This window comes from Oryctolagus cuniculus, chromosome 9 (assembly GCF_964237555.1).
Source record: "Oryctolagus cuniculus chromosome 9, mOryCun1.1, whole genome shotgun sequence".
Classification (NCBI taxonomy): domain Eukaryota; kingdom Metazoa; phylum Chordata; class Mammalia; order Lagomorpha; family Leporidae; genus Oryctolagus; species Oryctolagus cuniculus.
The window spans coordinates 131255437-131280226 of record NC_091440.1 but is presented as its reverse complement, the minus strand read 5'-3'; the positions used below and the strand labels follow the sequence as shown (position 1 = coordinate 131280226).

The 24790-nt window shown below is 45.2% G+C and overlaps 1 protein-coding gene across 9 annotated transcripts in view; it reads right to left on the bottom strand.

The window, feature by feature from the left end:
• Window positions 1–7104: 7104 nt before the first annotated feature.
• REDIC1 (regulator of DNA class I crossover intermediates 1) overlaps window positions 7105–24790 on the bottom strand; it is a 92089-nt gene continuing 74403 nt past the window's right edge. For all 9 annotated transcript variants that reach the window (XM_070049655.1, XM_070049654.1, XM_051850397.2 and 6 more), the window contains 3 exons: window positions 16663–16726; window positions 11436–11512; window positions 7105–7848 (listed from right to left, as the gene is read on the bottom strand). In XM_070049655.1, the coding sequence (XP_069905756.1) occupies window positions 7405–7848; window positions 11436–11512; window positions 16663–16726 (585 nt within the window). In that variant the 3' untranslated portion in view covers window positions 7105–7404. The remainder of the gene's footprint in view (window positions 7849–11435; window positions 11513–16662; window positions 16727–24790) is intronic.

Here is a 24790-nt window from a genome sequence, read left to right as displayed (position 1 = left end):
AACAAAGCAGAACGAGCCAGAAATCTGCAGGGCAAACGGAAGAGGGTCTACCCCACTGCCAGAATGGGGCCGTCTTAGGAGAGTTCTGGGTTTTACTCCCATTCCCTAAACATCACAAACCAGATGTACTGAGTGTCTTCTGTGTAGAAAGCCCTACTGTGGGCCCTGTACATTAAACAACAAAAAACACAGTTCATAAAGGTTCTGGCTCTCCACAGTGAACACAGCAGCAAAGAAACCACGACTCGTGACAGATGAGTGCCGGCGTTACCTGTGCTGTGTCACCAGCCATCTCAAAACTTGTAGCTGCGTAAACAAACCTTGACCACGCATACGAGATGTGAGCAGGGCCGGCTATCTCTGTGCAGCACAGGCTGGGACACCTTGAAGGCGGCTGCTGGTCCACTCACTCCTCTGGTGCACAGACGGCTCGAGAAGCTGGGCTCCTGAGGCACCACCTCTCCATCTCTCTCTGGTCTCTCCACGAGGCACCTCCAGCAAGGGGCTTCCCAGATCAACAGAGCACGCCAGCCACCAGCGGACACCACGCCACGTTCCATGCCGTAGCCTTGCAAGTGATGACCATTACTTCTGTCTCACAGTCTGTCAGAACCAAGTCCCTAAGCCTTGTCCATATCAGGCAATTAGACTGCACCTTTTGTACAAAGAGTGCCAAAGAAATCTCAGCCGGCGCCGCGGCTCACTAGGCTAATCCTCCACCTTGCGGCACCAGCACTCCAGGTTCTAGTCCCGGTCGGGGCACTGGATTCTGTCCCAGTTGCCCCTCTTCCAGGCCAGCTCTCTGCTGTGGCCAGGGAGTGCAGTGGAGGATGGCCCAAGTGCTTGGGCCCTGCACCCCATGGGAGACCAGGAGAAGCACCTGGCTCCTAGCTCCTGCCATCGGATCAGCGCCGTGCGCCTGCCGCAGCGGCCACTGGAGGGTGAACCAACGGCAAAGGAAGACCTTTCTCTCTGTCTCTCTCTCTCACTGTCCACTCTGTCAAAAAAAAAAAAAAAAAAAATCCCAAGCAGCCCCACCACAGATTATCTATATTCCTCCCACGTGGAAAATACACTTTTCACTTGGCTGAACAACCACGCCCCTGCCAAAGTCTTACCTGTTTTGGCCCCAAAGTCCATGACCTCATCAGTGTGGGTGAGACCCCTCAGAGACCACTTATCAAGTAGAGCCCGAGAAGCGCAGCTTTTCTCAATCGAAAGACCTGGTGAATGAAAAGCCTAGTTCTATGTCCTCTACACACCAGGAGGCGACGGCGGAAGAGGTGGACACAACCACGACACTTTCCCACTGACAGTGGGGAGGAGGTGGAGGGGAGGCGGCAGAGAAAGAAGCAGACACAAGTCAACGATCTTCCACTCAATCCACACACACAGTTGTTTCCAGCTCAGCCTGCTGTCTGCGAACACAGCAGGTACCTGCACTGGTCACAGCCCTACCCTGAGCTCAAGATTCTGCTGCACGTCACCCTCTTCCATCAAAACGTGCTGATGCTTGCAGCAGGGTGGTTTCAAATCCTGGTTTCTGCCGGTAGCACCTCAGGAGACCAAAGGCCTCTTCCACCTTGCACTGTCTCTGTCCCTTGTGGACCAAGCTAGCTGTGTTTCTGCAGGTGCACAGGTTTACCTCGTTAGATAAAATCTACACCCACAAAATTCACCATAGTAAGCCTTTCTCTAACTCTGGCTTCCTACAAGATTGTGATAGGAAAGCAACCTTGATTAAGCCCTACTGTTTAACAGGGACAAACACAGTGCATGTCCATTCAGATCCTTTAAGGTACTCTTACCTGTGTGAGACACCACCTCAAATCTTTATTTCTTATATCATTTTATTTTTTGTATTACTTACTGCTTACTTTGTATTTTCCATGAATACAAGGAATTGTTTTTAAAGTAAGGCACATACAAAATTTCCTGTGCAAGTTCTGTATTTTTTTTAAAAAAAAGATTTATTTTTATTTATTTAGAAGGCAGTTACAGAGAGGCAGAGGCAAAGACAGAGTTCTTCCAACAGCTGCTTCACTCCTCAAATGGCCGCAACAGCCAGAGCTGGGCCTATCTGAAGCCAGGAGCCTGGAGCTTCTTCCGGGTCTCCCAAGCAGATAAAGGGGCCCAAAGACTTGGGCCATCTTCTGCTGAGTTCCCAGGCCATAGCAGAGAGCTGGATCAGAACAGAAGCAGCCGGGACTTGGACTGGTGCCCATGTGGGATGCAAGTACTGCAGGCAGCAGCTTTACCTGCTACGCCGCGGCATTCTTTTACAATTCCCGAGGCAGGCACTGAGGCACAGCAGGCTGACCCACCACCTGGGAAGCCTGCATCCCATATCAGAGAGCCTGGTTTGAATGCTGGCTACTGCACAGTTCTGATCTAGCTTCCTGCTAATGTATGCAGGAGGCAGTAGATCATGGCCCAAGTAATTGTTTGCATTCCTGACAGCCACGTGGTAGACCCAGATGGGGTTCCTGGTTTCAGCCTGGCCCACACATAGCTGACGTGGGTGCCTGGGGAATAAACCAGCGAAGACACTCCTCTCTGACTCTCCCTGTCACTGCCTTTCAAATAAACCTTAAAAAAAATCCATTAAGGACGGGCAGTCAGCCTACAGGTTAAGATGCCACATCCCACCCGGGGGTACCAGGTTACACACTTGAGCCCTGGCTAAAGACTCCAGTTCTGCATGCAGACCCTGGGAGGCAGTGGGAGACCTGCACTGAGCTGCAGGGTCCTAGCTTCTGCCTCCCCCAGCCCCAGCAGTTGCCAAACACTTGGAGAGTAAACCAACCAATGAAAGCTATCTGTCTCTCAAATAGAATTTAAAACACACAAACTTACTCTTGGCTAATAATACCATTTTCACTGTAGAGGAACTATTTAGAAGCATTCTGCATGCACAGAATTCCTGAAACATTGTATTTATTCACCTCAGGACACAACTGAGCAGTCACCAAGCCAAATACTCACCTTATAATGGTACAGCTACTGCAACACTAATCAGGTATCCACGTATGCACAGCTAGGCCCCCAAACGTCAGCTACGTAAATGTAAGAGAACAAACCACACCCATGCTCCAGTTCATTAACTGTAGGAGACTGAGAATTTCTGTTTTTCCTTAAGCTGTGTCACCATTCACAGAGGGCCAGCGCTACTGCATGCATGCCCAGGACACTGGCAAGGTGTTCCTGGGACCCGACTCCAGCTGTCCCAACGCGGACAGTGGCATCCTAACGCACCTCAACCTCGCTGGTACAGTGCCACCTGCCCAGTCCCATGTCTCCCTCTGACCCGGTATCGTGGACCTGGTGGGACAGCCAGCACCCCGCTTACTGAGAGTGCACGGAGGTGAGAAAGCACGGTGGGTCACAAGCCTCCTGCAGGCTGGGGTGTCCTCCAGGGCACAAGGACCTGAAGGGACAGCCTGGAGCCCATGTCCACTGTCACAGCTGGGTCTTCCCTGACCCCCACACCAGTCCCACAGGAAGTCTGTGTCGCCTAGCGGGCCTGCAGCAGGGCCTCCTGGGAGGCGTAGGTGCAGCCACCGGAACAGCACCTCCAGCACCCCTGCGATCTCTGCAAAGGGCGGCACGGCAACACCCCTGCCATGTTTATTCCCTGATGTCCCGACACTGCACAGGATCTGACCATCATCCCAAAGTCTTCTCCTAATGTCAACATCATCTGCCATCTGAAGAGACTAGAAGGAAGAAGTTTTTAGACTCCAGCAAACCCCAACTCCTGTGTATTTAAAAGCTCATTCTGGCACTCAATACTCTGATCCTGCATTTTACCACGGGCAGCTGAAGCCCACGTGGCAGCTCCAGCATTCTCCTTGCAACCTCCTCAGTTTGCTAGTTCTCTTTTCCCTGTTACTGCAAGTGATAACTTCCTGTCACTACGTAACAGATGTCCCCATTCTTCGCTTTCACCGACAGAATCCTGTTTCCTTTCAGACACACAGGCCACAGGATTACCAGGCCTTCAGACTCCCATCATCTTACCACGGGCCTCCAGGCTTCAGCCTGCCCCTCAGCCCCAAGGCCACGCATTCCCAAGTTTTGGTAACTACCGGTGGCACCTTACTTCCAGATACCAAAATATGTTCCAATTATTAATTAACCCTCAAAACACAGAGGCTTAAAATAACATTTATCAGATTCATGAAACTGCAGCCCAAGCCAAATACTGCTTTAAGAAAGACCAGGAGTGGCCTGCAATGTGGCACAGTGGGTTAAGCCATTTCCTGTAGTGCCAGCATCCCATACGGGCCCCCTTTGAGTCCTGGCTGCTCCACTTCTGACCTAGCTCCCTGCCACCCATGGGGGAGACCCAGATGCCGTTCCTAATGCTTCACCATGGACAAACCCTGGCTGTTGTGGGGGGGTGAACCAGAGGACAGAAGGTCGGTCTGTCAGTCTCTCTCCCTCCCGACCCCGTATGTGTGTGCACCATGCCTTTCAAATAAATACATCTTTAAAAAGAAAACTGTGGGCTTTGAGGGAATGAACCACCAGATGGGAGTGCATTCTCTCCTTTTCTGCCTCTCAAATTTAAAAAAAAATAATACAAATAAGTGGAGAGATACATTGATTCTAAAACTCAACATTATTAAAGATTTAGTCCTTAATAACCTCCAAACTGATACAGACATTCAATGCAATCCTTATCAAAATCCAAACATGAGGGGCCAGCACTGTGGCGTAGTGGATAAAGCTGCCACCTGCAGTGCCAGCATCCCATGTCGGCGCCGGTTCTAGGCCCCTGGCAGCTCCACTTCCAATCCAGCTCTCTGCTGTGACCTGGGAAAACAGTAGAAGATGGCTGAAGTGCTTGGGCCCCTACACCTGGTGAGAGATGCGCAAGAAGCTCCTGGCTTTGGATCAGCCCAGCTCCAGCCATTGCAGCCAGTTTGGGAGTGAACCAGCGGATGGAAGACCTCGCTCTGTGCCTCTCCTTCTCTTTGTGCATAACTCTTTCAAATAAAAATAAATAAATCTTTAAAAAATCTAAACATGAGTTTTGGGGTACTAGAAATTGACAAGATTAAGTCAAAAGAGAACTGAAAACAAAATGGACTATCTAAAACATTTTGGCAAAGAATAGAGAGTAGCAATACTTTTCGGTAAAACTTGATAAAAAGATAATCAAGACAGTGTGATATTGGCATAAGGGAATAGGTAGATACGTACGTACATATGTACATACAGACAGATATAGCTCAATGGAACAGAACAAAGTGAAACCCACGCATTCATGGTTAGTTAATTTTTGGACAAAATAAATTTATTTTTGCAAAATAAAGCTCAAGATAATCCATCCACAATGGAACCCCTTTCCTTTAACATCAGGAGGGTGAGTATCTGGCCTTGTGAAAAAGTGCCCGTGCACATCAGATCCCTACATTCCCTTTCACGGGATCAATGTTATACTTTCAGAAAAATCATTTAGGGGCTGGCTCACTGTGTTCTCTCGGGGCAGAAAAAATAACTTCCTAAAGCAAACTAAAATCTGAGGGTAACGATCCTTTAACGCTGGCTCTTGGGATTTCTGAACTGCTATGCTCCAATCCACCTCTGAACACCAACTACTGAGTGGTGTCTGCGTAACAAAAGCAGTCTCTCCTCCTGCTGCCCATCAAAAACTGGAAACCAGGGGCCCTGGAGGGCGCCCTGTAATACATCCAAACAGGCTTCACGCCTACAGCGTGCAGACATCCAAAATCCCGACAAAAACTAAGTGCTCTGTTAGGAACAAAGCCTGCATTTTTGTGATGTTTTTGAAAATAATCTTAAAAACATGATAATTAGTAATGTAAATAGCGTTTTGCTAATTTCAAACTTTTTTTTTTTGCTCTTAGTTCTAACAAGATATTTGTAGAATCAATTCCAATATGTTTTATAAAGCATCAAGCAGCTTGCTGGTACTTGAGGTGTGTCAATGACAGTTTGATTTAGGGCTTTTTCTTTGATCATGATATGAATTATGATTTCTAAGTCTACAGATCTTTAACTGCCTCCAAGTCAGTTCTGAATATGGTATTTGGTATCTTTGCATATGACCCTGACTTGTTTACTGAACAAAGTGACAGGGGGATGGTAATCTTAAGAATTCCAACCAGTGGGGCCAACGCTGTGACGCAGCAGGTTAAGCCAACAACCACAGTGCTGGCATCCCATACGCCACGGGTTCGAGTCCCAGCTGCTCCACTTCTGAGCCGGCTCCCTGTTTATGCCCTTGGGAAAGCAGCAAAGGAAGGTCTAAGTCCTTGGGCCCCTACACTCATGTGGGAAACTTGGAAGAAACTCCTGGCTCCTACCTAAAGCCTGGCCCAGCCCTGGCCATTGTGGCCAACTGGGGAGTGAGTAAAACAGTGGATGCAAAATCTGGCTCGCTCTCTCTGTAATTCTTTTGAATAAATAAATCTTAAAAAAAATCAACTAGCAAGTGCACAGCTATTACAGAATTAGAAAAACGTAATTTCAGAAATCCTTGAATTCCAAGAAACTCCTTGACAATGGAAGTTACAAATTCATAACTTCCAAGACTATTTCAATAAAATCTGGTCAAAAAATTATAACAGCATTAAAATATTTTTAATTCTAAAGAAATTAATAAAAGCACCAACATAAAAGTTATCCAACTAAAACACAAGATATATTTTATCTAAAACTTAACCTAGAATGTTTAAACAGAAGTATCATACTAAAGAGAAGTATAAAAAAAAAATGGGGAGACAGGCACTGCCTACAGTTAGGACACCCACACCCCGTATCAGAGTGCCTGGGTTCTATTCCTGGTTCCCGCTCCTGACTCCAGCCTCCTGCCAATGCATTCTCCAGTAATGAGGCTCCTGCCACTCACCTGGGAGATCTGTTTTCCCAGCTCCTGGCTGTGACTCATTGTGAGCATCCGAGGACCGAACAAGTATCTCTCACCCTCTGTCCCTCTGCTAACAGAATTCTTAAAAACAAAAATCATATTATGGAGACTACTTGGATTATGTTCTGCCATAAAAGTCTTGAAAAGGGACATTCTTGCTGAAAGCGCAACTTACTAAAGTTTAAAATAAATGCAACAAAAATGGAAGCAATTAAGCAATTTTTAATCCATAAATAACAGAATTACTTTGATGAAAACTGCAAGAATGACAGATAGTAGTTACAAATATACTATTTTCTAAAAACTTGAAAATAAACTAGGTACTACAGAAATGCCTACAATAAAAATAAAATGCATAAGTTGATACTGACATAAACCATAAATACAGTCTCTGAATAATTTCCCTTTATGCTTAGCTATGTTTTACGTCTGTGAAATTCCAAACATTTACCACTGTCTTCCAAGGTCAGCTGAGATGCTACCGCCCAAGCAGAGATTTTAAAATACTAGCTGTTATTAAGGATGCGCTGCCCTCCAGTGGTATCTGCCGCAGTGTTCGCACTGCAGAGAGGGGACAGATTTCTTCCACACGCACACGCTGAAATCCTATCACACTGTATGGCAGCATCTGCTTTTCCTTGCAGTTCAAGTTCATTCTCTGTTTGCACCTCTGCATCACATCTTGCGACCTGCACAAAGCTGTTGCCATTGGTCACGCTTAGCAATACGGGTGCTGAGCTGCACCGAGACAGAAGCGACTCCTCAGTATGTTTCACTAAGAACGGATGAAAATTCTCATTCAGTTTGTCAACTTCGGCTTTAACAACCTTATCTCTTGAGAGTTCTGCCACTTCTCCTGGAAAGTAATTATTACTTGTTTCTTTAGGTTTGATGGATATCATATTTGAGTCCTCCATTTGCTGCAACATTTGATCTTCCTCTTCAGATGGCTAAAAGAAATTTAATGATTTTTCTGTAAATAATGTTTAAGCTTCAAGTTCATTCAGTCACTTCAAAGCACATACCCTTAACTTTCACATTAGCAAATTTTTCTAAATACAGACGTGACTTCCACATATTACAGAGGAAAGCAGATATGCCATCAAAGAATACTCAAACAATAATCTACTGAACCTACCAGGTGGGTATGGACACTAAAGTAGCAAGAACAATAGTAATCCCTGGGAAAACTGTCTCGTATCAGTCCTTGGAATCACAGGCTATCTACTCCCCACGCTCCTAACACACAGCGGAAATCATCACAACGCACTCTCCAACAGTCACGAAGAATGCAGGAGCGGACAGCACTGTGGCACAGTGGGTTAAGCACCACCTGCCACTCCAGCATCTCATATAGGTGCTGGTTCAAGTCCTAGCTGCTCCACTTCTCATCCAGCTTGTTTCTATTGTGCCTGGGAAAACAACAGAAGATGGCCCACGTCCTTGGGCCCTTGCAAAGATGTAGGAAACAAAGATAAAGCTCCTGGCTTTGACAGGACCCAGCCCTGACCACTGCAGCATTATGGGAAGTGAAGCAGTGGATGGAAGATCGATCTCTCTGTCTCTAACTCTGCCTCTCAAAAAAAAAAAAAAAAAAAGAGAATGAATAAAAGTAGGGTAAAGAATCAGATCAGAATGTCTACAACTTCTGCGGCAGTGAAGGCTAAGGAAAGGGAGATGTCAGGGTGAGAGATGCCAGGGCCAGACTGCACAGTCCAGCCAGTAGTGACTGACAGCTGCTTAGATGCCTAGGGAAGAAACCCACAGGGGGTGGGTATCTGGCACTCAGGACACCACTTGGGACACCTGCATACCATATCAGGGTACCTGGCTCCAGTCATGGCCTTGCTTCCAATCCATTTTCCTGTGATTATGCACCTTGGGAGGCAGACAACAGCTTCTATGTTTGATTCACTGCCAGTAATGTAGGAGATCTGGATTGAGTGTTCCTGGCTCCTGGGTTCAGCCTGGCCCAGCTCTGGCTATTGCAGTCATCTGGGGAGGGAACTACTGCATACAACCTAGGTATCTAAATATCTCTTTCTCTCAAATAAAAAATAAAAATAAATTAAAATATTTTAAAAATCCACCAGTTACACATGGGAATAACAATTCAATTTGTACTTTCAAAGTTGCTAACTACAGAATAAAGTGGGCCAACAGTAAACTAGAGATCTCTTAGGCAACAGCTACAACAGTTCAAGAACAAGTAGTAACTTAGACTACTGCACGGATGCCAGAGGTTGAAAGAAGCTGGTAAGGTTCCAACTAATTAATATGCATCAATTAAAACAACCCAAAAAAGCTAAGTATGAAATGTTATTGAGGACAAAAATCTTCATATTTCCTTGAAGACTTCCTTTTTGAATGTATTGTTGGTTGTTTTATGCTTTCAGTGATTGTGAGCCATTTATTATTATTATTATTTGAAAGACAGAGGCAGGTAGAGAGAGAGGTCTTCCATCTGCTGGTTCACTACCCAAATGGCTGCAACAGCCAGGGCTGGGTGAGGCTGAAGCCAGGAGCCAAGAGCTGCTTCTGGGTCTCCCACATGGGTGCAGGGGCCCATGGGTACAGGCTGTAGCTTACCCCAGTATACCACAATTCTGACCCTGTGAGCAGGTTCTTTTAAAAATCCTTTTTAGGGGCTGGAGCTATGGCGTAGCAGGTAAAGCCGCCGCCTACAGTGCCAGCATCCCACATAGGCTCTGGTTTGAGTCCTGGCTGCTCCACTTCTGATCCAGCTCTCTGCTGTGGCCCGGGAAAGCAGTTGAAGACGACACAAGTCCTTGAGCCCTGCACCCACGTGGGAGACCCAAAAAAAGCTCCAGGCTCCTGGCTTTGGCACAGGTCCAGCCGCTGTGGCCATCTGGGGAGCAAACCAGCAGAATGGAAGACCTCACTCTCTCTCTCTGCCTCTGCCTCTCTGTAACTCTGCCTTTCAAATAACAAATCTTTTTTTTTTTTTTTTTGACAGGCAGAGTGGACAGTGGGAGAGAGAGAGAGAGAGACAGAGAGAAAGGTCTTCCTTTGCCGTTGGTTCACCCTCCAATGGCCGCCACGGCCGGCACGCTGCGGCCGGCGCACTGCGCTGATCCGATGGCAGGGGCCAGGAGCCAGGTGCTTTTCCTGGTCTCCCATGGGGTGCAGGGCCCAAGCACTTGGGCCATCCTCCACTGCACTCCCTGGCCACAGCAGAGAGCTGGCCTGGAAGAGGGGCAACCAGGACAGAATCCGGCGCCCCAACTGGGACTAGAACCTGGTGTGCCGGCGCCGCTAGGCGGAGGATTAGCCTAGTGAGCCGCGGCGCCGGCCACAAATCTTTTTTAAAAAATCATTTTTAAAAGAAATAAGTATCTATTATACACACACACAGAATTTTACATATGACATGTACAAGGGCACTTTAAAAAGTTCCTGAAAAATGGAACTAAAGGGTAAGTTTATTTGGGTGCAAAAAATTCTGAGATCTATTCACACAAAGGGTCTTCAAAAAGTTCATATAAAATGTGTAATATGGACACCGGCGTTGTGGCATAACAGGTAAATCTATGGGTGCCTGTTCATGTCCTGGCTGCTCCACTTCTGTACCAGCTCTCTGCTAATGTGCCAGGGAAAAGCAGTGGAAGATGCCCCAAGTGTTTGGGCTCCTGCCACTCATGTGGGAGACCCAGAACAAACTCCTGGCTTCAGCCTGGTCCAGTGCTGGTCACTGCAGCCATCCAGGGAGTGAACCAGCAGATGCAAGAATTCGTGCTCGCTGTCACTCCCTTTCTCTGTAACTCTGACTTCCAGAATGAATAAACCATTTTTTAAAAAAATGAAAACAAAATATTATGAAAAAATTATGCATATTTTGAAATATTTTTGTACCAAAAGAAACACCTTTTGATTCCATTTTCCATGGACCTTCTGAAGTAGCCTTGTATACTCCACATATACATACCCATGTATATATTTATATATCTTGATGAAAGGGGCTTTCACAAGTAACAATGAACACATTCATTATTCTCATAAATAGGCATGAGATGCTCATTTTTGTTTTTTTAAAAAATTTATTCATTTACTTGAGAGGCATAGTTACAGAGAGAGGGAAAGAAATGGAGAGAGGTCTTCCATCCACTGGTTCACTCCCCAAATGGCCACAACGGTGAGAGCTGGGCCAATCTGAAGCCAAGAGCTTTTTCCAGGTCTCCCACAAAGGTGCAGAGGCCCAAGCACTTAGGCCATCTTCTACTGCTTTCCCAGGCCATTAGCAGGGAGCTGGATTGGAAGTGGAGCAGCCAGGACTCAGACTGACATCCACATGGGATGCTGGCACTGCAGGCATATGCTGGCCACAGAGCTGGCCCCATCATGAATGTTTAATTTTATACTTTTCTTATTTTGTATATTTTAAAACTTTTTCTACATTTTTGTTTACATAAATTTTCGATTTCCATTATATGGTGATTCAATTATTTTTCATAAACTACGAGAAAAATAATTCTGCATTAATCAGCATATATTAAGAATTAAAACCTGTGTAACTTACCATCTCCGAACTGGAACTGAAACAACTGTCTGTTGGCCTGGGAGAGTAACTGGAAGACTGACTTGATGAATCGAGGTCTGAAACCAAAGGGCAAACTCATGAGTAACGGTACTTGTTAATACTCGACAAAATATGTGCAAGTGGAAGAGTTCTGCTGCTCATGAAGGAGGCAGGCATACAGGTTAAAATTGATTAGATTTGTGAGCCGGAAGACCACGCCTTCACCACACCCCTGTGTGACCTCACGCCCTACCCAATACCTTCGCCACGCCCCTGTGTGATCTCCTGCCCCTACCTGGCTGCACCTGGGTTCGCACCAGCCAATCAGGTTAATTAACCACTCCCCTTGGGAAGTGGGTAAAAGCCTGGGACACAGTGTGTCCGCGTTCTCTTCTTCCCTGGCCTCTTGCCAGGAGGGGGCTTGCTGTAGCCCTGCGCCAGGTGTCCTAGGCTTCCAGGCCTAGATGCTCCTCCACGTGGCTGGTTCCTGATGCTTGGTATGAACCCAGATTTACCTCTCTCTTAAATAAAAGCCCTCACTCTCCTGTGCATCTTTATCACTGAATAAAAGCTTAAAATGTACCATGCTGCCTTGTTTATCTGTGCCAGTATTCAGAATTCTTCTCTAAATATTAGGCAAGAACCCTCTGGGGCTTATTAATATTGGAGATTAATAAGCATATGGTGAAATTGTATGGCACCCCAAATTCCGGTAGTGTATGTGGCATCCCTGATGGCGTTTCTGGGTAAGGGGCCACATTTTTGTGTAAATTTTAGGGGGTCATGTCCAATTTCACTAATACAAGCTTAGTCAATCACAGCACTGGAAAACATGCAAAAATCAGCTGAGGTTTCAGATCCGTGGCAACCTGCATTTCTGCAGGTTATATGGGTTTATTCTAACCTTTAAAAAAGATATAGGAAAGAAAGCAAAATAAAAATAAACTGGCTTGATTTCTGCAATATGTGAATCATTTCTCATGAACAAATAAAGCGTTAACTTGCAGAAGGGAGGAATAAACTAAGTTTATTAAGCCCCACAGCATCAGATATCTGCGAACCTAGTAAATGAAACTTTGCTATGCAATCAAAACTGTATGGGAAAAAAACCTCTTCCAAGCCTCCGAGATGATATCCTTTCATTTTCTGCTTGACATGCTTTCTTATAACTGCAAACAAAGCTTCAAAACGGGCCTGGGAAGTAGGTCACAACTCCCCACCATGCATAAACACCAGTCCCTACCACCACTCCTGCCCCCTTGTTTATGAACTTCAGCCCCCACAGCAAGCAAAGCCTAAGGGAACCGGATGGGGCCCATCACACATAGGGACCTGCAAGCCCTCCCGCGAGGAAGGAAGCAGGAGCGGTCTGCTCAAGCCTTGGGTCCAGGCTGAGGCCCTGTGCAGCAGCTTGCTCAGCGGGCCGGCAGACTCCACTCCGAGTACGTTACTTCTCCATTCTAGGGCTCCATACCTCTACAGAGCAGTCTCTCTGACAGCAAAACCAGAGCACAGGAACATAAAGGGCAGGAAATGAGTCCTAATAATAGAAACTAAGCGCATTTCTCCCTAACAAGGCTCAGCCAGTCCCAGTACTGGAAACCCAGTCACCACTGTGGAAGCTAAACGTCGGGTAGGGGTCTGCCGATGGTGCAAGAGACTATGTCCCTGAAAGATTAAGCTCAACTCAACACTGCAGTGACTGCTTCATGCAAGGAATCGTTATCAGGATACACTGCCACAAACCTGAACATGTTCACAATCTTGTAAAGCAAAAAGGTGTCAATTTTAAGATGTAACATGGAATGAGAGAAGCTACAGAAGGAGCAGGGAGCCAAGTGTGATGAGCTCAGAGAAAGGGATGGTGGAGAGCGAGAGAAACACACGCTCTACAAACAGGTTTTGAATGAGGGATCAACATTTTCCCAGAGAAGACAAAAATTAGCATATGAGTTACAGGGAAAGAATGTGTCAAGTAACAGCTAAATATTAAAGATGCTGCATTTTAGGTTGTCCACAAAGGGATCCAGGTAAGGTCAGATTAAAGGTGGAACAAACTGAAGGCACGTTAGTGAAGCAGAAACTGTACAACCCCAGCATGACGCGAGAACAGTCTGCAACGGAGCAGCCAAACTGGGATGAGTGCGAGGCGAGAGACGCAAACTTCAAGAAAACTTTCAAACAGCCGCACGTTTTACACGCCTGTGGCTTCTCAAGTCTATGAGCCCAGCATTACACATGCGCAACAGAATCTGATAAAAGAGGGCACACACAGACTCACACACTCTCCGAAAAAAACTCACTTAGGAATATTAATACAAAATTAAAGAGGTTAAAATCTGTAAAAGAAGAAAATAAACCAGAATAGCAAACAACCAGAATACAAGGCCACTTCAAAAAGTTCATGCAAAATCGCATTAAAAGCAAAGTTTACTTTGGTGCAAAAAAATGAAATCCATATATAGTTTTATCATAATATGCATTTTTATTAGGATTTGGTGGCATTTATTATAGGAATGCAAAGATAATACAAATTGCAAAATCTGCAATGGAACATCAGTCAGCCTAGAAACAAGAAGAAAACCTTGTGCCAGCGCTGTGACACAGTGGGCTAAAGCCCTGGACTGAAGCACCGGCATCCCATATGGGTGCTGATTCCAGACCAGGTTCTCCACTTCCAATCCAGCTCTCTTCTATGGCCTAGGATAGCAATAAAAGATGGCCCAAGTCCTTGGGCCCCTACAGCTACTGTGGGAGACATGGAAGAAGTTCCTGGCTCCTGGCTTCAGATCAGCACAGCACAGCCACAGCGCCAGCCCCTTGCACTTAATTTTTTTTAAAATAACGATTTTATAACTTAACTTGTGGGAGAGTAAGAGACAGAGCACGCCCATCCACTGTTTGATTTTCCAAATGCCTGCAATGCCAGGGCCAGACCCAGGAGCTGGAAATGTAATCCAGGCTCCCACGTGGGTGGCAGGGATCCGGTTATTCAAGCTGTTGCGGCCATCTGGGGAGTGAACCAGTGGATGGAAGACCTCTCTCTCTGTCTCTACCTCTCTCTGTAACTCTTTCAAATAAATCAAATAAATCTTTAAAAATATTAGGTGCAAAAGGTGTAAAAGCATAGCTTCCTCTGGAAATTTTCAACACGTACACTCGTGGGATAGTGGGTAAAGCTGCCACCTGCAATGCCAGCATCCCATAAGGGCACAGATTCAAGTCCCAGGTGCTCCACTTCTAATCCAGCTCCCTGTTAATTGCCTGGGACAGCAACAGAAAATGGCCCAGGTAGTTGGGCTCCACTACCCATGTGGGAAATCCAGAAAAAGCTCCTGGCTCCTGGCTTTGGACTGGCCCAGTCCCAGCATTGCAGCCCTTTTAAGAGTGAACCAGCAGACAGAGGATCTCTGTCTCTCTGTAACTCTTTCAAATAAATAAATAAATTTAAAAACCAATTCGGAACAGGAGATCAAACATGGCTTTCCCAATGTAACAGTTGAAAAACGGGACAAAAGCTCAATGGCCACCAACAGGGGAAGTAGCTGAGTCAAAGCAAAAGCAGACAAGCCAAGTCATGGCAACAGTTCTTCAGCTTGCTCAAGGTATTCCACTCAGTAATTTCCTGAAGGACTGAAGAATGACAGCATCTGCTTGTTAGGCGAATATTTTGAAATTAGGGCAAAACTTTAGCAGGAAAACATCTAAGAAAGCTTCACCCTCTGCAAAACCTAACACTCCTGGCTCCTTCCCATGGCACAAGGCTAACTGTGTGAGAATTCCCAAGGACAACCATCAGGTAACCACCTTACAGCCCCAACTTGACTGGCTCTGACTTCTTTCGGTTTCCTAATCTTAAAAAAATCTTTAAAGGACATCCATTTTCTTTAGTTAATAAAATCAAAAGAATGCACTGACATGGTTCAAAGTCAGGGAACTAAGACTAATGTACATCCGTGTTTATACATCTTTCGGCTTTATTTTCAGAAAAAAAATACTACAATGACAAACCGAGGAAAAATACTCCTATAGAGCAGATGGGGCAGGGAAGACAGGGCTAAAAATCCAAGACTTTATATATTCACATATAAAATGAAAAAAAAAATATGCCAGAAAGTTTCTAGGTCTCCCAGCAGGCCATATGTAATGAAGAACTATCCTCCCACAAGACACCTAAAAGGTACCAGACAGGACAAAATGGGAAGAACCCTCACGTATGAAGGGATTGTCACACAGACCTCTAAGCAACCAGGATCCAGGACACGTAATAGAGAAATGGGAGACTGCAGACAGACATGAACACAGGAAGTTAAGACACATCCTGTAAAGGAAACCAAACCTCCTAAAAGAAACGTGACAGAGAGGACAGGCATTTCACATGACACGTGAATGGTAAATCAACCTCATCAGTTATCAAGGAAATGCAGATTAAAACCAAAAGGAGATACCAGTTTACCAACAAGCACAAAACACTGACACAACGCTCATGAAAATACAGAACATCTAAGACTCTTCAACGCTTGTTAGTGGGAATCTGAATTGGCACATTTTGGAAAACACTTTTATATCATCTTGACATGAGGATGTTCCTATCATCAGAACCAGAAACACATCCTGGAGAACTTTCCATGCATGTGAAAGGTCAGCAGTGGCCACAGCAGTCCTGTTTACTATAGAAACATTCCAAATGATCCAAACATCACTGCCAGAAGATAAAGGAGACAATGTACCAATCAAAACCCAGGACACACACTGGGAGCTGCAGGTATAAAAGTAGACAAACCTCAAAATTTAATACTAGATTTAAAAAAAAAGCTGCATTGAACATAAATACAGAGAGTTTGCTCAAATATGCGGGAAGTTCGAAGTCCAGCAACGGAAAAGCCTGTGTGTGACAGCACAGCAACCGCACTCAGAGCAGCAGTCACCTCTAGAGGGCACAAGAGGAAACGCAGTCAAGGGACCCTCCTGATCCTGGTGGACGGGCCACAGAGCCACACGGGATACACTGCTGCACCACACACAGATCACGTGAGCTCGTCATGCACGTATGTGCATACAAGACCAAAGTAATCTTACAGTCAGCCGCATGAATAGCACATTCTAAGGCATCTATGAAATATATCTTTAACAGTCAAAAACTTGATTAAGAAAGTTAACATGTAACTGATTCCTATTTGCTAGTTTCTTAAAAAGGAATAAAGTTAATTTATAAGGCTATACTCACAGATTTTCTTAACAGATGTTGGTCTGTCTTGTAAAGAATCTATTCCTCTTTCTTCCATCAAAATCTAAAAGAAAATCAAAATTTTATTCTCAATACATAATATCCTTATATCTTATCCACACAATTAGTTAATTTTATAAATCTTTCACTTTATATAATTTAACTCAGCAAAGATGATTTAAAAATCAGAAAGAAAAATTAACAATTTTGGTTAATAACAAAATATAAAATGGCTTAGAAACAGCAAGTGGTGGGGCCGGCATTGTAGCACAGCAGGTTAACACCCTGGCCTGTGGCACCGGCATCCCATATGGGCGCTGGTTCTAGTCCCGCTGCTCCAGTTCTGATCCAGCTCTCTGCTGTGGCCTGCGACAGCAGTAGAAAACGGCCCAAGTCTTTGGGCCCCTGCACCCACTTGGGAGACCCAGAAGAAACTCCTGGTTCCTGCCTTCGGATCGGCGCAGCTCTGGCCATTGCAGTCATCTGGGGAGTGAACCAGTGGATGGAAGACCTCCCTCTCTGTCTCTACCTCTCTCTGTAGCTTTGTCTTTCAAATAAATAAAATAAATGTTTTTAAAAAAGCTTTTAAAAAATAAAAATAAATAAGCAGCAAGTTCGAAGAAATGAATTACTAACAAAAAGGGAGGTTTCAGATAATCATCAAAACAGTTGAAACAAAACAAAGGTAATTAACACAACCTGAGGATTCATTCTGTTACTCTTTTTCTAACTTAAGTGAGACATGAGATTTATTTTAAGGGTTTTTTTATATATAATAAGAGCTCCTAGATACATTTGCTTTACAACACACTGTTGGTTTTGGCTTTCATAACGTTCAAAATAATGTGCAAATTCTTTTTTAATTAATACATCAGATTCTCAGAGTCACAGAAAATACCTGATTAACTACTACAGCACAATTCTCATGCTAATGTAATATTAATACAAAGAGATTCAGTAAAATTCATATATATAATTCTAAGACAATGATACTGTCTGGGGCCAGCGCGGTGGCGTAGTGGGTAAATCCACCGCCTGCAGTACTAGCATCCCATATGAATGCCAGTTCGAGTCCCAGCTGCTCCACTTCCAACCCAGCTCTCTGCTAGGGCCTGGGAAAGCAGCAGAAGATGGCCCAAGTCCTTGGGCCCCTGCAACCGTGTGGGAGACCTGGAAGAAGCTCCTGGCTCCTGGCTTCGGATCGGCGCAGCTCCAGCCATTGTGTCCATCTGTGGAGTGAACCAGCAGATGGAAGACTTCTCTCTCTCTCTGCCTTTCCTTCCCTCTGTGTAACTCTGACTTTCAAGTAAATAAATAAATCTTAAAAAAAAAAAGACTTTCTAGTTTTCAAAAATGCATAGTATTTAATTTTTAGGAAGTAGGTTATGCATCTTTTTTGTCTGATATCAGCTTTTATTGCATTCTCATTAAAGAATGAAGCTATGAAACTTTCCTTTGGTAAGTTTTTCTGACTGTCTCCATGGTTTAAGCCACGAATTACCACAGCACCACAAATCGAAAGCTCTAGTTATGTGTATCCAAAGAACTCTTCATAGCACCTGATTCCCTTCAGGCAAGGCGCCACAAATGAACTTATTAGAGAAAGTAGTTTCTTTACTCCAAGCTGCTGGGATTCAGGTTTTAGGGAGACTGAAACCTAGGATAAAGGAGAATGTGCCAGCTGTTCAGCCACCGAGTCCCTCTGCTCTGGGATGTGCAGCTGCAATGCCCTCTCCGGCCTCCCCTGGGTAGGTCTGGACATGGGACTGCGGCTCGGCTCGGAAGCTGAGTAAGGAACACTGAAGTCTTCTGCACACGCCGCACTGCTCGGCCCTTCTCCCACCTGGTACTCACACACAAGCCTGGGAGCAAAGGAACCACGTCCAAGAGTCCCCACCATTTCCTCATTCTAAAAGTCTTTCCTGTTCAAGTCTTAGCACATTCGAGCCCCAAACTTGGATCAGGAGCACACAACTGAGAAAGCTATAGACTCCAAAACAGACACACAGTCCCACACTGCTTCAGATCCGACCAGGAAGGAGGCTAAAGAGAAGACACTTTTTTTTTTTTCATTTTTTTATGATTTATTTATTTGAAAGTCAGAGTTACACAGAGAGAGGAGAGAGAGATCTTTCATCCGATTGTTCACTCCCCAGTTGGCCACGATGGCCTGAGATGCACCGATTTGAAGCCAGGAGCTTCTTCTGGGTCTCCCACGTGGGTGCCGGGGCAAAGGACTTGGGCCATTTTCTACTGCTTTCCCAGGCCATAGCAGAGAGCTGGGTTGGAAGTGGAGCAGCCGGGTCTCAAACCAGCGCCTATATGGGATGCCGGCGCTTCAGGCAGGGCGTTAACCCACTGCACCACAGCACCGGCCCCAGAAACTGTCTTTCAAGGAGTGTGCCTCTCCCTGCAGGATAGTAAGTCTTTTTTTTTTTTTTTTTTGACAGGCAGAGTGGACAGTAAGAGAGAGAGAGAGACAGGGAGAAAGGTCTTTCTTTACCGTTGGTTCACCCTCCAATGGCCGCTGTGGCCGGCGCGCTGCAGCAAGTGCACCGCGCTGATCGGAAGCCAGGAGCCAGGTGCTTCTCCTGGTCTCCGATGGGGTGCAGGGCCCAAGTACTTGGGCCATCCTCCACTGCACTCCCTGGCCACAGCAGAGAGCTGGACTGGAAGAGGAGCAACCGGGACAGAATCCGGCGCCCCGACCGGGACTAGAACCCGGGGTGCCAGTGCCACAGGGGCAGATTAGCCTAGTGAGCTGCGGCACCGGCCAGCTATAAACATTTAATTATCATCTATCCATTATAGAATAAAAACCCTCCCTCAGGCCTTATATATATAAATGCCCACATGTATCTCCATGTAGACCACAGAGATTTCAGAAGACCCTCAGCTGAGCTCAACAGCTCAAAATTAACAGCTCTCAGAAATCTGCTCCTCTGCTGAACCAGTTAAAGTAACGCTATGAACCTGAAGCGGAGAATTTGCATTCACCTCAGCCAACCAGAAAAACAAAGTGTTCTTTTGAGGGAAATTTCCAGTAAAGAAGTAACAGAATAGCAGACTCCATAAGACAGAAATGCAAGAAGACAGGTGTGTAGCTGCCATCTGGTGCCACCGTCACCCACCGCAGCAATTCCGCCTGTGCCTTGCAGAACTGTGACTGCTAATGTTGGTGTTACAATCTGGGAGTAACTCATACGTACCCGAGCTCTATCTGCATTGGGCTGCTTCACCCAGGTGGCTACCACCACTCCCTCACAGATGGTTCTCACCCAACGGCATCATGTAGCGCCAGAACTGTGACAATCAGTACTCACTTACTTAGACTCACTGCAGTCTACCTGTAAGACCCAGGGAAGAACCTGCCTACACTCCCCCTCTCCAGACCCAAAGGCCTGTGTACCTCGAAGGCACTCTGTAATACTGGAACAAGGTCACCTTCCGATTCTCAGTTCTAGGAGTAGGGCTTCCTATGCTGTAAGCCCCAGCACAGTCACACTCTCTCAGCAGGCACTGCGGAAAGTCACAACCATGTCACACAGTCCTAGAACAGCTACTGCTGTCGCAAGTCCCATTATCGTTCAGGCTGCCTATTAGGACAAGAGACAGTTCCCTCAGTGTCGCTCACTACAGGAATCCTGGTGTGACTAAAATGCAAATCTCAGCCAATTGAAGACACACATCCACTTAAAGCCACACTTCTGTCTCCATGAACTGCAGACTGGATAACTGCTTCACTTACAGACACTGCTGACACTGATCAAAGCTGAAGAAGTCACTCAGACATTACATTAGGGCTCACCTAGAACCACAGCCAAAGCAACAAGGCAAGAGATACCTCGTGTCCCTTCTACACAAAAAATCCTTTTCCAACAAAACCTACTGCATAAAGAATAAGGGATACTGCACTAGATGTGCAGGAGTCACTGTAGGGACACAGAAAACAGGAAGCAATAGTACAGCATGACACTTTCATAAGATGTAACAGTTCTCCAGAAACAGGTCCTGATTTGATGGAAACCTATGAAATGCCTGAAACAGAATTAAATATCCTAGGGAAACTCAAGTGGTGAAAGTGAACACAGGTAGTGCAAAGAAATAAGGAAAACAATAGGTGATATGAATGAGTAATTCAGTAAGGACAAAAACACATTAAAAAAACAAATTTTGCAGGTGAAAAATTCAATCAATAAAATTAAAAAGACAACTAAGAAGTTCAACAGCAGAAGAGACCTAGCATAAAACAGAATTTCTGATTTGGGACAAGACTTTTGAGATAAATCAGTCAAATAAAAATAAACAGAAAGGATAGAAAAGGAATAAAGAAAGCCCACCGGAAATACAGGATACCAGTAAGTGACCAAGCGTTCACATTATGAGGGTTCTGAAGAAGAGAAGGCAGGAGGCACTGACAGCCTACTAAACACAATTCGAAAACTTCCCCAATCTCAAGAGATTTGGTTACCCAGGAAGATCAAAGGACTACAAGGAGACAGCAATGAAAAGCAAAGACTTGTCTGACATATACTACAAACTGTCAAAAGTTAAGGACAGAGCCAGCGCCGCAGCTCACTAGGCTAATCCTCCGCCTTGCGGCGCCAGCACACCGAGTTCTAGTCCCAGTCGGGGTGCCGGATTCTGTCCCGGTTGCCCCTCTTCCAGGCCAGCTCTCTGCTGTGGCCCGGGAGGGCAGTGGAGGATGGCCCAAGTGCTTGGGCCCTGCACCCCATGGGAGACCAGGAGAAGCACCTGACTCCTGCCTTCGGATCACTGCAGTGCACCTGCTGCAGTGCGCCAGCCGTGGCAGCCATTGGAGGGTGAACCAACGGCAAAAGGAAGACCTTTCTCTCTGTCTCCTCTCTCTCTCTCACTATGCACTCTGTCAAAAAAAAAAAAAAAAGGAATACAATAATTTATTAAAAAAAAAAAGTTAAGGACAGGAACTGGCCTTGTCATCCAGCAGGGTAAGCTGCTGCCTATGACACCAGTATTACATATAAGCATGGCTGGAGTCCTGGTTGCTCCACTTCTTATTCACCTCCCTGCCACTCATGGGAGACTCGGACAGTGTTCCAGGCTTCTGACTTCAGCCTGGTCAAAATATGGCCATTACAATCATTTGGGGCATGAACCAGTGGATATAATATCTTTCTCTCTCCTTCTCTCTCTACAACTCTGCCTCTCTCTAAACAAACTTAAGGACAAGAAGAGAATCCTAAAGACAGTAAGAAAAAGCATCAAGTTACATATAAAGTCAAGTCAATTAGACTAATAGCAGACTTCTCAGCAGAAATCCTACAATCCAGAAGAGAGGCAATACATTCAAACCTTAAAAGAAAAAAATCTTCAGGGCCAGCATTGTGGCTTGCCAGGTTAAGCTTCAGTCAGCAGGCTGGCATCCCATATGGGCACCGGTTTGATTTCCGGCTGTTCCACTTCTGATCCAACTCCCTGCTAATGTGCCTGGGAAAGCAGTTGAAGATGGCCCAAGTATCGGGCACCTCCACACACATGGGAGACCTGGAAGAAGCTCCGGCTCCTGGCTTCAGCCTGGCCCTGCCCTGGTCATTGCAGCCAACTGGGAAGTGAACCAGGGGATGGAAGACCTCTCTCTCTTTCCCTTTCTGTCCTGTCTCTTGTCCTCTCTCTGTAACTCTTTCAAATAAATAAAAAAAATTTTTTTAGATCTAAAATCTTCTAACCAAGAATATTACAACCAGCAAAGCTATCCTTTAGAAGCAAAGAATAAAGTATTTCCCAGATAAGCAAAAACACATTCAAGAATTCAAGACTTAGAAGAAATTCTGAATACAGTCACATTAAAAGTAAACATGGAGCCAGTGCTGCAGTGAAGCAGGTTAATCATTCCACACAGCGTTGAGTACTGGCTGCTCTGCCACTGATCCAGCTCCCAACTGGTGCACCTGGGAAAGCAATGGAGGATGGCCCAAAGGCTTGATCCCCTGCCACCCACATCGCAACTAAGACGGAGTCCCAGGCTTCTGCTTTTGGCCTGACCGAGCCCCAGCCAATTTGGCCATTTTGGGAGTGAGCCAGTAGACAAAAGATTTCTCTTTCTTCCCCTCTCAGTCTGTAACTCTATCTTTCTAAAATAAATCTTTACCAAAAATAAAAAAGGAAACATCATGGAAACACATGACACTATCAAATTCACTAATAGCAGATACACTCAGTTACCAATCAGCAAAATGACAGGTGTTACTTCTTATCAATCACTGATGACTTTCAATGTAAATGTACTAAATCCCCTAGTCAAAAAATACAGGTATGCTAAATGGATAAAAAAAATCAACACCCAACTATACGCTGCCTCTAACAAACTCATTTCACAAGGAAAACTACACACATCTGAAGGTGAAGGACACCAAGAAAATGAAACCAAAAATGAGCTTAAGTAGCTGCAGTCCTGTCAGATGCAGCAGACTGTGAAAAAGACAAAGAAGGGCATTATAGAATGATAAAAGGTTTGATTCAGCAAGAACACAGAATATATATATTTGTACCCAACACAAGACCACCAGATATATACAACAAATACTACTGACCTAAAGACAAAGAGACACTCCAAAACAATAATAGTGTGTGACTTCAACAACCCACTGCCATCAATGGGAAGACAATTGAGACCACGTATCAGCAAAGACACGTAAGAATTAACCGTACTCTTGAGATAATGGACCTGACAGACACCGACAGAACATTCCATCCAGCAGCTACAGAGCACGCATTCTTCTCACCAGCAAAAGAAATACACTCTAGAAGAGACCGTGTATCAGGCCAAAATCAAGCTGCATTCAATTTAAAGATTCAAAGCACACAACTTATCTTTTCAGACCACAAAGGAGTAACAGAAAGAACAACTGAAAATTGAGAAATACATGGAAATTAAACAACATTCTATTTAATGATCAATGGAGCACTGAACAAATTAAAAAGAGTATAAAAAACTTCCACGAAAGAAATGAAAATACAACAAATCAAAACCTGTGGGATACAGCAAAAGCAGTATTAACAGGAAAGTACGTAACAACTCTTATACTAAAGAGAGAAAGAGCCGGCGCCGCGGCTCACTAGGCTAATCCTCCACCTTGCGGCACCGGCACACCAGGTTCTAGTCCCAGTCGGGGTGCCAGATTCTGTCCCGGTTGCCCCTCTTCCAGGCCAGCCCTCTGCTGTGGCCAGGGAGTGCAGTGGAGGATGGCCCAAGTGCTTGGGCCATGCACCCCATGGGAGACCAGGAGAAGCACCTGGCTCCTGCCTTTGGATCAGCACAGTGCGCCGGCCGTGGCAGCCATTGGAGGGTGAACCAACAGCAAAGGAAGACCTTTCTCTCTGTCTCTCTCTCACTGCCCACTCTGTCTGTCAAAAAAATTAAAAAAAAAAAAGGGAGAAAGATATCAAATAAATGATCTAAACATGAAAGCATTTCCCTCAGATATGGAGCAGAACAAGGTGTGTTATTTCATCACTTTTAGTAAATTTAGTTCTGGAACTACTAGTAAGAGCCATTAGAGAGGAGAAAGGAAGAAAGGGCATCGAAACTGGAAAACAGGAAATCTCAATATCCATGTTTGGGGGTCACATGATGTTGTACATAAAAACCTAAACATCCCACCAAAAAGCTATGAATAGAACAATGCAGTCGTCATAGGTTACAAAATCAACGTGCAAAAAAAAAAAAAAAAAACCACCACTGAAAGAAATCACATTCAAAAAATGGAAACATATTCCTTGTTCATGAACTTGCAGAATACCATTAACCTAACACAATCTACAGATTAAATGCAATCCCTATCAAAATGCCAATGCTACTCTTTACAGAATTAGAAAAGACAATCATAAACTCATACAGAATCTCAAAAGACCAAGAACAGCCAAACAACAGAGGAAAAAAAAATATCAAGTTGGAGGCATCGCAATAACAGATTTCAAAGCATACTACAAAGCTATAGTAATTAAAATAATAGGGTGCTCGGCCGGCGCCGCGGCTCAATAGGCTAATCCTCCGCCTGCGGTGCCGGCACACCGGGTTCTAGTCCCGGTCAGGGTGCCAGATTCTGTCCCGGTTGCCCCTCTTCCAGGCCAGCTCTCTGCTGTGGCC